The sequence below is a fragment of the Neofelis nebulosa genome, chromosome 5 (assembly GCF_028018385.1).
Source record: "Neofelis nebulosa isolate mNeoNeb1 chromosome 5, mNeoNeb1.pri, whole genome shotgun sequence".
Classification (NCBI taxonomy): Eukaryota; Metazoa; Chordata; class Mammalia; order Carnivora; family Felidae; genus Neofelis; species Neofelis nebulosa.
In genome coordinates this window covers 47,542,091-47,557,677 of record NC_080786.1, presented here as the reverse complement: position 1 = coordinate 47,557,677, position 15,587 = coordinate 47,542,091, and the positions used below count along the sequence as shown (strand labels likewise).

At 41.0% G+C, this 15,587-nt stretch overlaps 1 protein-coding gene and 2 long non-coding RNA genes across 4 annotated transcripts; 2 read left to right on the top strand and 1 right to left on the bottom strand.

Annotated features, from left to right (window-relative positions):
- The first annotated feature begins 4,866 nt into the window (after window positions 1-4,866).
- LOC131511365 (uncharacterized) lies at window positions 4,867-8,383 on the top strand. The gene is made up of 3 exons (XR_009261484.1): window positions 4,867-6,049; window positions 7,086-7,323; window positions 8,281-8,383. It is a non-coding gene; the product is annotated as an uncharacterized LOC131511365 (long non-coding RNA).
- Window positions 8,384-8,764: 381 nt separating this feature from the next.
- On the bottom strand, window positions 8,765-15,068 carry P2RY1 (purinergic receptor P2Y1). Of its 2 annotated transcripts, XM_058730270.1 has the most exons (3): window positions 14,707-15,068; window positions 13,095-14,287; window positions 8,765-11,022 (listed from the first exon to the last, which is right to left on the bottom strand). In XM_058730270.1, the coding sequence occupies exon 2, from the start codon at window positions 14,256-14,258 to the stop codon at window positions 13,134-13,136; it is 1,125 nt and encodes a 374-aa protein (XP_058586253.1). In that variant the 5' UTR covers window positions 14,259-14,287; window positions 14,707-15,068; the 3' UTR covers window positions 8,765-11,022; window positions 13,095-13,133. The 2 variants fall into 2 exon arrangements, with proteins under 2 accessions (XP_058586253.1, XP_058586252.1); XM_058730269.1 differs by having other exon boundaries at window positions 13,095-15,068.
- Window positions 10,952-12,645, top strand: LOC131512044 (uncharacterized). The gene is made up of 3 exons (XR_009261888.1): window positions 10,952-11,049; window positions 11,217-11,286; window positions 12,327-12,645. It is a non-coding gene; the product is annotated as an uncharacterized LOC131512044 (long non-coding RNA).
- Window positions 15,069-15,587: the final 519 nt, after the last annotated feature.

Below are 15,587 nucleotides of genomic sequence, written 5' to 3'. Positions count from 1 at the left end.
TACTAGAGATTTATCATTTACATTGATCTTTTCAAATACCTGTCTCGTTTCATTGATATTTTTCTAGTGGTTGTGTGTTTTAATATCTCATTAATTTCTGTTCTTTATTATTTCCTTCCTTCTGAATGCTTTGGGTTTTCTTGTTTTTTATTCTTTTTGGATCTTCTAGATTCTTGAGATGGAAGCTCTGATTATTAATTTAAGGATTTTACCATTTTCTAGCTAAGAATTTAATGTCATAAATTCCCCCCTCAGCACTGCTTTAGCACTAAGTTTGCCTTGTTCCCCGTCTTAGGGGAGAAAACATTCAGTCTTTCACCATTAAATAGAATGTTAGCTGTAAATTTTTCTTAAGGCAAGCTTGCCTTTTATTTATTTTTTAAAAGTTTATTTATTTTGAGAGATAGGTTGGGGGAAGGGCAGAGAGAAGGGGAGAGAGAATCCCAAGCAGGCTCCAAGCTGTTAGCATGGAGCCCGATGCTGGCCTCGAACTCAGGAGCTGTGAGATCGTGACCTGAGCTGAAATCAAAAGTTGGACACTTAACCGACTGAGCCACCCAGGTGCCTCTGTAATTTTTTAATAGATGCTTTTTAGTTGTATTCCACAAATTTTGATAGGTTACATTTTTATTGTAATTCACTTCAATCTATTTTTTTTTAATTTCCCTTGAGACTTCCTCTCTGATGCACGGATTATTAATTATTCAAAAGTGTGTCAGTGGAGCACCTGGGTGGCTCAGTGAACTAAGTGTCTGACTTTGGCTCAGGTCATGATCTTGTGTTTTGTGAGTTCAAGCCCCGTGTCCAGCTCTGTGCTGACAGCTGAAAGCCTGGAGCCTGCTCCAGATTCTGTGTCTCTGTCTCTCTTTGCTCCTCGCCAGTTTGCCCTCTGATTCATTCTCATTCTCTCCCCCTCCTTCCCTCCCTCCCTCTCTCCCTCCCTCTCTTTCTGTCTTTTTCTCTCAAAAATAAACACGAAAAAAATTTAAAAAAATAAAGTGTGTCATTCATTTCCAAGTGCTTAGGTATTTTCCTGTTATCTTTCTCTGATTTCTAGTTTGACTCCACTGAGGTCAGAGAACACATTCCATATAATGTCAGTTCTTTCAAATTTTTTGAGGTTTGTTGTATGACCCAGGATGTGAGCACTTGAAAAAAGCCTGTGTTCTGTTATAAATGTCACTTGGAACCTATTGGTTGGTCATGTTGTTGAGTTCTATGTACTTGCTGATATTCTGTCTCGTAGTTTTATTGTTGGAAGAAGGATGTTGAAGTCTCCAACCATATTTTTGAATTTGTCTCTTTTCAGTTCTATCAATTTTTGCCTCACATATTTTGCAGTGTTGTTTTGGTGCATACCTTGGTGAGTTCACCCTTTAATCATTCTACAACATCCATTGCTGTCAATTTTCTTTGCTCTTTCTTCTAATCTTTTAATATGGTTACTCCTGTGTTTCTTTAATTAATGTTTATATGTCTTTATTCTTTTACTTTCAATCTGCTTATATTTGAAGTGAGTTTCTTACAGACAGAATAAAGTTAGGTTTTGTTTTTTTTTAATACAGTCTGTCAATCTGTGTGTTTTGCTTGTGTATTTAGTAGACACATTTACATTTTATGTTATTATTGATAGTTTAGGATTGAATTCTATCGTATTTTTTTGTCTTGTGTTTTGTTGTGGTTTTCATTTCTCTGTTTTCTTTTTTCCTTTCTGTGGGTTACTTGAATATTTTTAGAACTCCATTTTGTTTCCTTGACATTATTTTTGAATGTGTTGTTTTGTATTACTACTTTAAGTTGTAATTGTAGCTATTATATTAAGATAACTTTCCCCCTTTACTGTTGTCATTTTCCCAGTTCAAGTAAGTATAGGAGCCTTACCTCTCTTTATTTCTTGTTACCTTCCCCCATTTAAAAAGTAATCATCTTAAATATTTTGTCTACATACATTTAGAACCAAATCAAACACTAATTTTTGCTTTAAGCCCCAAAGTTTATTTAGAAAATTGAAAAGAAGAAAAATCTATTCTCTTTACCCATAATTTTTCTTACCATGTCCTTGGTACTTTTTTAATGTTTCAATATTTTCCTTTTACATTTTTCTGAAGGCATGAAACCCCTGAACAGAAATAGCTTTGTAGTGTATCTAAGGAAGTGGACTGGGAGGGTTCATGGGATACTCCATGCCTTCCCAGATCCCAACGGTAAGACACTGTTATCCCAAGAAGAGCGTGATACCTGCTCACAGAACCAGAAATGAAGGGCTTTGTGAATAGCAACAAGGGTGACTAAACAGAATACTGCACATACATAGGTCACCTCATGAGTTGCAATGTTAAGAGATGACAGTGTGTACCAGATGCCCTCCTTTCAACAATTCGATGCCTTTATGGATGTAAGTCACAAGTTCAAGAAAAAGGGCAGGAGAACTGAACAATGTGAAATTAAAACTATGCCAGATTAGCCAAGAGAGGCTCAAAACATTAAGGTGAAGCATAGAAAAATAAGTGGAATGCTTCTTGCAGAGGAGACCTCAAGGTTTACACACTATATTCACATTTTGTACACCTCTGCTTTCCTTTCCAACACTCCATTTCCATCAGAATTAACACCATTATTCCTGATTCTCCAGATGGAACCTTGGTCATCATTGGCTTTTCCTTTTCTCCATTGCACTCACACACCACAGCTGTTATTTCTTCCTACAAAGTATTTCACGCTTCTGTCTCCTTCCACTGCCACCACCACCGGTCTTTGAATGTCCTCCTGGGAGAAACAGTGTCTTAGGAGGTTGCTGCCTCCCTTGCCAGATTCTCTGCAAGGCCATTTCCCGAATTTAAAACTTTGCATGGATTTCTATTGCCTAATACAGTAAATTCAAACCTCTTTGCTTGTTCTTTCACTCTGCGGTGTTATTTTGCCTAGTTAACCTTAACTTGTTTCACCCTCTGAGCCCATAGTGAGTCTATTTTCTCTCTTTCTTCTACCTAAGGCCACCCTCTTTGCAACCCATTGCCTTTGCTCATTGTTTTCTTCATACCCCAACCTCCAGATAAAACAAACAAACAAAAACGAGGCTGATACCTTCCCTTCTTCCTCCTGAATATTAAATTCCATCCTGCCTTTAAACCCAACTGTGTAACATATGCCTTCATGAATATATTTTCTCAGTCCATTCTAGTTCAGCCAAGATTCTCTTCTCTGTGAAATCCTTTTACACTCACAGATTGATAAAACTTACCTCTTCACTGTTCTCTGTTCACAGACATTTTTGTGCCAATCTAAGTACCTTCTATATTCATGTCACTGTTTTGGAGGCAAGGGATATAGTAAAAATATTTTCTCATGATTAGGCACAAACTTTAACCAATCTGAATGGACATCTCACCAAACATCCATTAGTCTGTTCCTGTGCATTAATTGAATGTCATTCCTGCTTGGGAATACACCATATATTCCTAAATCAGCCCCATCCCTACCCTGGCCACACCTACCTGAGGATAAACAAAAACACTGACTGTGGGAAATGACACAACATTGGCATTATAGTCTGTCTTAGGCCATGTCTATTGCTGTGTAACAAACTATCCCAGAAGACATAAATAACCATGGTTTTATTTTCCTTATAGGTTTTTCACACAAGTCTCAGACAAGGTGCCTTGTCTTTGGCCTATGATGTCTGAGGCCTCAGCTGAGAAGACTCAAGCAGCTAGGAGTGACCAGAATGGCAGGGTATTTGGATCAAAGTCTTCTTCACGTACTTGTCTGGTATGTGGGCTGGTAGGATTTGAATGGCTAGAGGCTCTTTGGCTTGTGAATGCTCTGTCTCCCCACACCCCTCACCTATACCCCTACACCTCTCTTTTCAGCACCCTGTGGCCACAAGGTAGTTAGCTTCTTACATAGTAATTCTGAGCTGCAAGAGAGAATGTTCCGAACAAGGCAGAAGCTATGTAGCTTTCTATGACTCAGGCTTAGAAGTCATATTCTATTGGTCAAAATAACCACAAACCCTCTCAGAACCAAGGAGAGGGACCCTACATCACAGTTGTTAGAGAAACGGCAATGAATTTGCAGTCATGTTTTAAAACACTGCACAGCTCTCAATGCCTAAGGCTAATCCATTCCCTTTTCCCCAATTCCATCAATTTGAGAACAATCTGTCTTGACTATGGGGAAGCTTATTGCCAAAGTTGCTAATGGAATATTGGTTATTTACACCCTAATGAAATATTAGGTCTTTCCATAACCTTCCTTTTTTGTCCTCATGGTCTAATATGACCCCTTTGGTACAAGTTTCCTTGTCACAAAACTACTCTCCTCCAGTTCACTCCCCTCTCCTCCCATTTCTACCCTTTATTGACCATATATATCTCTTCCCTTTTTTGGGACTGTGTTCTAGAGACACAATTCCTTCTAAAGGAAGGTTCTATACTCACAGGCATCTCTTCCTAAAAGCTGCTAACAACTCCTCAGTAAAATATCTCTCTTACTCATTTTCCCCATAGAGGCCACTTTTATCTTGCCACCTTTACACACTAGAGAAGGGATAGGTATTCTAGCTCCCGCTAGTTGCCCTCTTACTCATTGCTGCCATCTACCAACCTTCATATCTGACCCTGTAATCTTTTTGCCCTATAATATTCCTATCACCTAGTGACCCAGCCAATGCCCTAGCCTCACAGTTAACTTCTGTCCTCTACTATGATAGTGTTCAACTTCAGTACCCACATCCACTCCTTCCCTAGACTACGCCTTCCCCTTTGTCTTTTTCTTTCTTTTTTTTTTTTTTTTTTAAGTTTTATTTACTGAGAGAGAGGGCACAAGCTGGGGAGGGGCAGAGAAAGAGGGAGAGAGAGAATCCCAAGTAGGTTCTACTCTGTCAATGCAGAGCCTGATCCTGGGCTCAAACTCACAACCATGAGATCATGACCTGAGCCAAAACCAACAGTCAGATGCTTAACTGACTAAGCCACCCAGGTGCTCCTCCCCTTTGTCCTTTTGATGTCATCCATCTACTTCAATTTCCCCCATGGACATTTCCCTTTGGCATTATCAAGCAATGTCTCTTTATAGCTTTTTCTGTCTCTGTTTTCTCCTCAAAGTACTAATTTGTTTTCCTCAATCTCTTCACCAAAACACTTTAGTACTCAGAAATAATTACTATTTTTATGACTCTAACAGACTCTTGATAGTCCTTTCTGTAACAAGTGACACAGACTTACCTCCTCACTGAAACTGTCTTCTGAGACCGATTTCCTCAGGAGGCTGTTGTGAATCTTCTAGGATTCCAGTTCTTTCTGTTCAGTATTCTCCTCTGTCATCCCAATGTCGGTAGGCCTATGGTTTACCCCCTCCCCGTAGTTATCATTTGTGAATGGACAATTTCCAAACCTCGATCTTTTGCTACAACTTTGTCCTGAACTTCGGAATGGCATTTGTAATGGCATAGTATACGTTTCTGACTGCATATCTTTTAGATATCTCCAACTTAGCAAGCACTGCAGGCTTAAATACCACCACACCACAACAGGGAGATATTACTAAACTACATTTTGCAAGGAAAGTAGTAATAATGATGGTGACTGATTTTGAAAGAAAATAAGCAAATGTGAAATCTACATGCTAAGCTATTTCAGCAAGGCAGAATTTTTTTATATAGGATGGATACTGATTATTATAACCAGTGTCTTCAGGGATAGGCAATTCTTCCAGATTATCTGTCTCACTGAAAATGCCATTCAAGAATATCACCTCTGTGTTTTTATTTTAAGCTCTGTAGGCAACTTTTTGATCTATAATTAAATTGAACAACAGGCATATGTCTTATTGTGACTGGGATGTAACCATGGTATATTCATAAACTGGTGTTCTGGTTGGTAAATGATTCTCTTGTCAGTTTTCTTGGTGTGAGTCAGTGCTCCAGAGTTGGTGAACTCTAGGTGAACTGTTGAGATCAAGTTTCTGTATCTGCCAAACGGAAGATCAGACTTTGGACTGTGGCAACTGAAAATAGACTGAATCTGAGAGGTGAAGCCCAGCTAAAAAGGTCAGCATACTCTTCTTGTTGATATATTTTTAGCTGCACACATTTTGATTTGCATCTTTGTTCCACACAGTGTATATCACGATGCAAAACATCAAAAAAGTTGAACACTTGCTTATTACCTGACCTCAGATATTCAATGGAGAGTCCAAAAGGAAATATATGCACTCAAGTCCACAACAAGAAATTCTAGGAGACCCACAAAGTCTCCACGGCATGAAAGAACATAACAGAAATAAAAATAGTAATAGAAACAAACAACAGCAACAAAACAGCATATGGGGTGGCAAAGTCCTTAGCAGCCTCAAGAATGATATAGCTGACATTTACTGAGGGTATATTGTGAAGTGCCTTGCATTTTTTTATTTCATGTAATTCTCCCAACATCTTTGAGCTGCCATTTTATGCCCAATTTATAATTGAACACAAAGCCAGAAGAGGTAAGCAACTGTCCAAGGTACACAAGTAGTAAGTGGTAGAATTTGGTTCAAACCTAAGACATTTTGAGTGCAAAGCTGCTACTCTTGAACATAGTGGACATTTACTGTTTTACTGTTAACTTTTCATACCAATGAGACTGGTATGAAGAGCTAAGCTTCAAAGTTTACATACATCTGTTTCAATTATAGTATCTATGCTACAAATAGCTCTCCTTGCTGATGTAAGCTTAGATGTAAAATGTAAGCTGAATGCTGTCTCTTTGGGAGTTGCAAATGTGATCTTAACAAGTATTGTAAAAAGAGGACACATATAACAAAATTAACAACCAAGTCCCTCTTTATTTAAAAGTCATTTTGAAAAAAAAAATCTCTCATACCCTATTCTTGTAACCCCATACCTGTACTGAGTAGTGTAGTTTATGTTTTTTGACTAGGTCCTCAGAGAAATCAAATGACCTCTAAGAAATCAAACGCCCACTGTGACCCGAGACACAAGTACATACAAATAACATGTGTATCAATACAGCATGTGTTTCTGAAATGAAAAATCACAAAGCCTTACTGAGTAATGGAGTCTGATCTATTTTGTTTTGTTAAAGAGAGCTCATCATCACCCACTAACGGGTCAAAATCTACGGTTTGAAGAGTCCTGCAATGTGGAAGGAATGTGCAAGCAGGAGTGAGAATCCTGAGTTCCTTGTTGCTCCACTTTTGAATGGAAACCTGTACTCTCACCATCAAATCAAGGTGATAGGATTAAATCAGATCATCTCCACGGCCTCTGTTTCAGTGGATTGAGGATTTCCCACCTTGATACTGGTGATTTTTCCTCATCAGGTAATCCGGAAAGGCAGTGCATGTTTCCTCCGTGTGCAGTACTGACTGGCCCCACATGCCTCCTGTGGTCCTACGCCTTTATCCAGGTCTATTTTTAAGGGGCTGCAATACTGTCAGCTGCTCAGCCCCAGGGCCTGACTGCATCCACGGATCTGTCCCAGCAACTATGCTAGTTGAAGAGGTCAGTCCCCAGGGTCCACCCCAAAGCAGCATAACCTTATAGGGTTAAAGCAAGTAAGCATGGGAGTAACATCAGTATGGATGTGTAGTGACATCTGTTGTATCTTTCATGCCTCATCCCATCAGACTTCTAAACCATGACAGATCTACTTTGAATTATTTTTTACATTTGGAACTGGGAACTCTGACCATATCTGGGGGCAAAATTCTCAGCATTCTGAAAAGAGCATAAACTTTTGGCTTATTAAAATAAAAGAATTTAAAAGCAGGAGTATTGGGGCGCCTGGGTGGCTCAGTCGGTTAAGCGTCCGACTTCGGCTCAGGTCACAATCTTGCGGTCCGTGAGTTTGAGCCCCGCGTCGGGCTCTGGGCTGATGGCTCAGAGCCTGGAGCCTGCTTCCGATTCTGTGTCTCCCTCTCTCTCTGCCCCTCCCCCGTTCATGCTCTGTCTCTCTCTGTCTCAAAAATAAACTTAAAAAAAATAAATAAAAAAATAAATAAAAGCAGGAGTATTTACTTACAGGGAATGAAGGTTCTCTGTCTGACTCTAATCCCAACGTGACTTTGAAAATCAAAACATTCTCACAGCTTCGTGGTAAATTCTTAAATCAGAAAAATATGACTTTCTGTATTATTTCTGTGCATGCACTAAATAAACATACACACCCACAAAACTCTACCTAGCTGATTTTAGTAAGGGAAGATTCTAGTATAGCTAATTAAGGAGTTAAAACTGTACCTTAAAGCTGCAAGTAATTTACACTTTACTACCCACAGGATTCTGTGACGGGGCACCTGTCTTAGCAGACGACCAGAAAACTCAACACAGGACCATTGTGCACTTACCTTCTCTGCCAAGGAAAAAAAAAGGTAACGGTTTAAGCATGCTCCCCTTCAACTCTACACTTTATCACTATACAAGACTCGACATATATTTTAATAAAATTGAAAGATGCAGGCAATATAGGCTAATGGATAAGCAGAAACCACAAAGAATTATTAGTATTATCACTTCCATGGATTAAAAATTAAAGGAGAAAAGATTATAGCTAACATTTAAAACTAGTATGAAGATAGGTATTGATTCTGTATTTTTCCTCAACATAAATAATCTTATAAATTAGCCTATACCAGAATTCTTTAACATTTCCCTAGGCCACAGCTTAAGAAATACATACTGTGTCAGTCAGCATAGTGTATGTCAAAGTTTGGTGAAACTTAGGAGTTTTAACACTATAATAATAACATGAAAGCCATCCAATCACATTTCATAGTTTTATTGAGACTTTCAGTTTTAATTGTCTATAGTAGGTTCAATTCTGTTGATGGTGATCATATCAAAGCTTTCCTATTATAAATAGCAGATACAAAGTTACTGCATGCCTTAGAACACATATACAAACACAATATTGTACACTCATGCATGCAAAATTATAGGAAATATACATTCCTTTTATTAAAAACACAATTACATACAGTTAGTCTGGAATTTGTTAAGCTACCATTGATTTAGATAAACCTGAGAAGGCTCAAAATGTCAAGTAACACTGTTTCCATACTGCTCATTCAATGAAACTACTAATCACAAAGAAATCTAGTCCAACTATGTTAAAATCACAGATAATATAAAAATAAACATTTTTGCAAAAACACAAAAACATACTAGAATTCAAAGTCACAAATTTTGATATGTAACATATATTCCCCTTCATATTAATTTGCAATGATGTGTATGATACAATGTACAACATAATAAAAAATTGTAACAATTCAGCAGCCAAATCATACACAGTTATCACTATAAAACTTGAAATTCAAGTTACCAACTGAACACCTAAAACATTAAATAGCAGTCTTGAACTTGGTGGTAGTGTGTTACTTAGAAACTCCATCTCAAAGTAATTAAGAGTACACGATTACAACACAAAAATGTAAGCAGAACTGAGGACAGTAACTGATTGCACCAGCTGCCTTTTTCTCTCCTGATTTCCCTAGGTTTTCCTTAAATTCTGATAGATCTGTAATGCCCATTCCTCCAGACTTCTAAAATGTAAGATCTACTTTGAATTTAGCACAAGGTTTTGCATTAGAAATGGAAGCTTCAACCATATTTGGGGGCACACTTCTAAATGTTCTTTAAAGACAATAGAAACTTGACTATGTCATATAAAATATAGACAGTAAGTCTTAGTCTGGCAAAGATATTTTGTATTTGCTATTGAGCTTATGAGAGTTTGACACCCAATTATGTGTATATATAGAACCCTAAATAAAAAGGTAAACATGCAAAAGCATTTCTAGAGAAAATTAACCACTTTGATCATAAAACATTCATATTTTAGATCAAAATCTTAAGACTTGAACATTTCAAGATACTGATATTTGAAAAGCATACTATACAGTAATTCATTTTATCTATGCAACACATAATGTAAAATACACGAGTGTGACCTATTATACATCATAATAAATATAATCTTACATCAGCATATTTGATCTTGCAAAAAAGTTTTTCAATCTGTACAACTGAAGGACTGTGAGCTCCATCCATAAATACTATGTTAGTTACACTGTGCCCAGCTAAGTTAAAGCTTTAGTAGATTCCTAACTACTTACATATCTTTATTTTCACTAGTCCAATTCCAGCTGCTCTGAGCACGGACATCTCTTGTATCCAAAGGCAGTTTACTGTACTGTTTGGAGTCGATTGAGAAAACTTATGGGTCATAGGTCCACATCATGATTGGTGAACTTTGTGAGAATTTTTAGCCAAGGACTGGAATCAAAGGGTCCTGGAAAATACAGTAGCAGATTTCATGCACCTCTGGCTGGCTGTAGTTTTCAGGCTTTACCACATCCCCTGAGGTTCCAACAGATGGATATCATCCAACTTTTTTAATCCATGGAGAATGGTATTGAATGGGTCAAGAGTTCCACAGTTGGCTGAGTGGTGAGGTCATGTTTTTAATTCTGAAACCTACCCTTTGCTGTATCTCTTCTTGGTCTGTCTTTTTATCATTTTAATCCAAGTGTACGGTGATGTTTAAAGAGTCAAAGATGCCAACTGGTAAGCCATAAACTACCTTCAACTTGGCATTAAAATAGTTTTGTAGTGTGAAATTTAGTTTGATAATTTTGGCAGTGCTTTCATCCAAATGCCAATAGATTTCTGCCTTTACCATTAAAATGCCTGCTTACCTCATTACGTTATCAGATCTCTAGCCAATAGTCTTGACCCTCTGTATGTTTTTACCATTAGGACAGATTCTTCCCAGAGACCTCTTTGTGCCTAGAAGGGGTTGGGCAAGATCGTTCTTGTTACTATTTGGCGTGTATTCACAAGTTATCATTGTCCACTGTGTGATGTATGAAGAAGAAACACTGGAAAAAACATGCCAAGAAGTAAAAGGGCTTTTCCAGGCACTGGCCACCTCACTGGATCCACACTCCAAAAGAAAGCTCTCTGGGAGCTGAAACAATGTGTGGAACATGTATTCAACCATGCTGGCATCCCAAGACCTGAAAGAAAGAAAACTAAAGTGAATGGTGAGGAAATACTATACAAATGCATACCTTTAGCTTGTGAGTTCAAGACTGATATGGGGTTTGAAATTTCCATCTTGGTCAGTGTAGTGATATTAATCTTGTGGCACTGATCATGATGCTTAGCAGGGATAATACAATAATGATCTATTTTATACCTTTTCTTTTAGTGAATGCTTTGGAGAATCCTAACCAAGAGAACCTTGACTAACTTCCTTCCTCAAAATTGGGGCAGTGGAGGTAGGACATCTACCTGGTTTCTTTTTGATACGGCTTTTGTAATTCTGTGCATTAACCTAAACATATATTAAGAAAAAAAAAAAGCACTTTTTAGTAAGGCTTAACACTGCTTTTCTTCATTGATGTTAGTGGCCCGAGACTGGATAAACTGAAGCAAGTCTCTGAATGTCTCACAAATGCACAGGCCACTCGGGCACTACAACTGAAATCAAGCCCCCATTGTCCTGTCCCTACATCTCACAGCTTCTTGCCTGAAGACAGCCTCCAAATTGCTTTACTTACCAAATGCTTTCAAACAAGTTATTTCACCAACAGTTGCAAGCTATCAGATTGGATTTCATTGAGGCTAATTTTGACAGAACTTCTGTTGATGCTAGATTTGTTACGAGTTAGAAATTGTGTTCCCTCACCTTAACTATTCTCCATCATACAAAATTTGACCTGATTCAGTGGCTAGAAATGCAATATTCACTATTCATTTAAATTCAATATTCATTGAAAACTTATTAAAATTACTGAAGCTTTCATTTGTGCCTGGCAGAGGAAATAAAATAAACGACCAGTAATCTTCTCTTAAACTATTAGCCTGATGTGTAGTTTTCAGAACTTTTCAGTGGTATAGTACTTAGGTAGCCCATAGATAGAATTCCCTGTATTTTTCCCTTTCCCCTATAGTTGCAGGGTTTTTTTCCCTTTAAATAAGAAGATGTAAGATCCATTAAATAATTACAGCTTTTCATTCTATCAACATAAATTGTACAAAGTCTACTGCCTTTTTTGCAAATCACATTTTCCCATTATTTTTAAGAGGCAAAAAAAGAGCTTTACACCACTTAACGTCCTTATTTTAAAATAGTCTCCTCTAAAAAAAAGAAAAAAAGGTGTCTTTTCCTCACTCCCTCATTTGAGACTATGTTTACAACCTTGCATTGTGAATAACTGTCAACCATCTCCCACTGATAATATCATCATCGTCTTGTTCAACATTCCTCAACCTTGGTCTGTAATTTATCTGTGATTTTTTTACATTGTTTTTACAGCTATGAGTGAGCATTTGTACTGGAACCCAAACTCCTAAGGCATTGCACAACAGTGGTACAAATAAATGTTCTTTATCACAGGAAGTCTAAGAGGTCAGTGTTTACACGGAACGTACATGAACTTTGATTGTTCCCAAAGCAATTTACCTGTAAGGTAATTTATGCAGGCTTCTAACACCAAACATTTAACACCTAACAGTGAGCAGTTTTCTACAAGTAAATGGGAAATAATCACTTTTTAGGTTTTTAAAAGAAGTGACTTTGCTATTCAATTCTCCAAAGAAACCCAGCCAGCCACCACCTATGTTTAGAGGACCAAAGGGACACCCAGCTGAGATCTCTTCATCTGATATTCAATGAATTGAGTTTAGCATTTTTGCTCTACTGTGTTAACTTTGAGAATGTCGAGTTTCAGCTTGTTCCCACCATGGATCACTGACAACTCAGTTTCAAGTGATCAGTTCTCTTAGAGAAATTATTAATATCAAAATAGGGCTAGTACTCAGTGCATTTAAGCAGAACGGCTTGTAAATTCTAAGGGCAGATGAGAAAGTAAATGTTTAACTAGGACAGTATAACTTTATTTTACATACTTTTAGTTAGAAACAGAGGCCTTGAAAGTGAACCCCCAACATGCTAAGTGTGGGGGTGGGTGTTTCTCTTGTTTTTCTTGGTTTTTTAACTTCCTAGTCTCTTGGACTGATTTTTCTCTCAACTTACTAGACACTTAAAGGGGAAGAAAGCATTTGGCTGTATTAAGCATCCTACCATGTTACAAAAGTGGGTTTTCGGTGATTCTTGTTATCTTCACAAGCTTGTATCTCCATTCTGTTTGAACTCAGATAAAATATTGAGGGTCATGTCTTCACTCTTGGATTGCAAGTTGGCCTCACTTCTTCTGGAAGCCTTCCTGGTGGCCCGGGACAGTCTCCTTCTGAAAGTATCTCCTGCCAAGAAATAGAGAATGGGGTCCACACAACTGTTGAGACTTGCTAGACCTCGTGTCACCTGGTAAGTGGCATAAACCCTGTCATTGAAAGCACACATTTCTGGTGTCTGAAAATCCAGCCGGGCCCGCAAATTCATTGTTTTCATCACATGGAAAGGGATGTAAGAGACAGCGAAAACAGTCAGTACAATAATCACCAAGTAAATGGATTTCCTCCTCAGCGGCGAGTTGTCCAGGTCGTTGTAGATCAGAGCTCTCACAATCAATCCGTAACAGCCCAGAATTAGCACCAAGGGGACACAGAACATGGCCACGGTCGTGCACATGCTGTAGATAAAATAACTTCGCAGGTACTCGTCTGAGGTGGTGTCGTAGCAGGTGATGGTTTTGTTTTTCCGGACCTGGGTACCCGAGTAGAAGAGGATGGGCGAGATCCCCACCACCACGATGAGCCACACCAGCACGCTGATGTAGACCGCGTTCTTCTTCTTGAGCCTGCCCAGAGACTTGAGGGGGTACACCACGCCGCTGTACCGGTGCGCGCTGATGCAGGTTAGGAACAAGATGCTGCCGTAGAGGTTCACATGGAAGATGAACCTCTGCAGCTTACACATGGCGTCCCCAAAGATCCAGTCTGTCTTGTTGAAGTAGTAGAAGATGAGCGCGGGCAGCGTCAGAACGTACAAGAAGTCTGCCAGGGCCAAGTTGAACATGTACACGGAGATGCCGCTCCACGGCTTCATGTGGAAGACGAACATCCAGATGGCCACGCTGTTGCCCAGGAAGCCGATAATGAACACCAAGATGTAGACAGCCGGCAGGTAGTAGAACTGGAAGCCCGTCTTGGTCAGCGAGCAGGCGAAGGAGGCTGCCGCCACCGCAGCCGTGGAGGCTGCCGTGCTGTTCCCCCAGGGCCAGCCCGGGCCAGCCAGGAAGGTAGCGTCCGTCCCGTTGGGGACAGCCGGCCACGGCCCCTCGGTCATTCTCTCTTCCCAGACTCACGCGGCGGCTCCTAGGGGCAAGCAGCGGTGAGAGGGCGGCAGCGGCCAAGGGCGCACCGAGCATCGGAACAGCGCGTGAGCTGAAGGCAGCGGGTGCGCGGGATCCCCACCGGAGGGGGCACACGCGGGCTCGCCCACGCCGGCTCCGGCCCTGCGGGCCATGAAATCCACCCTGCTGCCGAGACCAAGCTGGGCTGGCAGCCGGGCCACCAACTTCCCCGCCTGGCCACCGTGCTGAGGTTATGCAATAGGGCGCACGGGGCACCGACAACTTTCCGAAGGGGCCGCGAGTCCGCACCGGAGAGCTCAGAGCGCGTGTGCCCGAGGTCGAGCCAAACTCGCAGTGCCGCACTCAGTAGGGGACAAAGGCACTCCCCAGCTTGCTGTCCCCAAAGATCAAGTTGGGTTGGGCATCTTCTTTTCTCCCTACCTTGTGATCAAGCAGCTCATTTCAGGGCCCCGCGCCGTTTCCTGCACGGCCCCCAGCGCTCAGCCTCTGGGGGCCATCGGATCGCGCGCGTCACCGCACACCCGTGCGCTTCTGTGTTGTGTTCAGCCTCCGTGCAGCTCGCGGCCCCTCCTCAAGGCCCCGCTCGGGTGAGTGCAGGGGGCAGGCGGGCTCCCTGCGAGGGTGGGCGGAGTTTGGGCACCCGGGTGAGACCGCTCCCGGGAGGCTAGGGGCGTGCCTGGCAGAGCCAGACCCGTGGTTAGCCAGCGCTTTCCCGGGCGTCCGCCTGGAGTCAGAAGAGGCTTCTGTGGAGATCTTCACCGTGACCGAGCCACCGCGCTCAGCCTCTCCCCCTCCGCAGCTACCAGAGGCGGCGAGGGGGCGCACGGTCCGACTGGCTGCTGGGGAGCGATTGGCCCGGGAGTGCTCCCTCGCTCTTCCGCCAGCTATCCGGCAAAGTGAAGTTGCTGACACACAGGAAACCCTTCTGACTGCTCGCAGCCTTTGCGTACAGCCCAAGACAGAAGTCTCTAGAGCCCTGAAGAACCACGCCAGGTGTCTGCAGGTTCCTAGCAGCTGGGAACGCCCTGCTGTGGTAGTGCTCCTCTCCTCAAAGAGACTAGATTCCAGGCACTTGCTGGAACCTGCTACTCGGAGAGAGTGAGAGCTTTAGAAGGAGGGAGGGTTGGGAGGGGGGCAGGGAGAGTCTTTAGCGTCTATTTTAATATTTTTAAATTAACCCAGTTGGAATCAACTGAGGTTATTGGTAACTTAATTTCTAAAAGGGCCTTATAAGCAGAGTATCAGTATTTCATATTGTTTCGCACTATTTACCTTGATTCCTACCACCGACGGGCAACACC

What these genes read in the sequence shown, in the direction of transcription:
- P2RY1 (XM_058730269.1), bottom strand. Translation starts at nt 14,258, where the DNA reads ATGACCGAGGGGCCGTGGCCGGCTGTCCCCAACGGGACGGACGCTACC.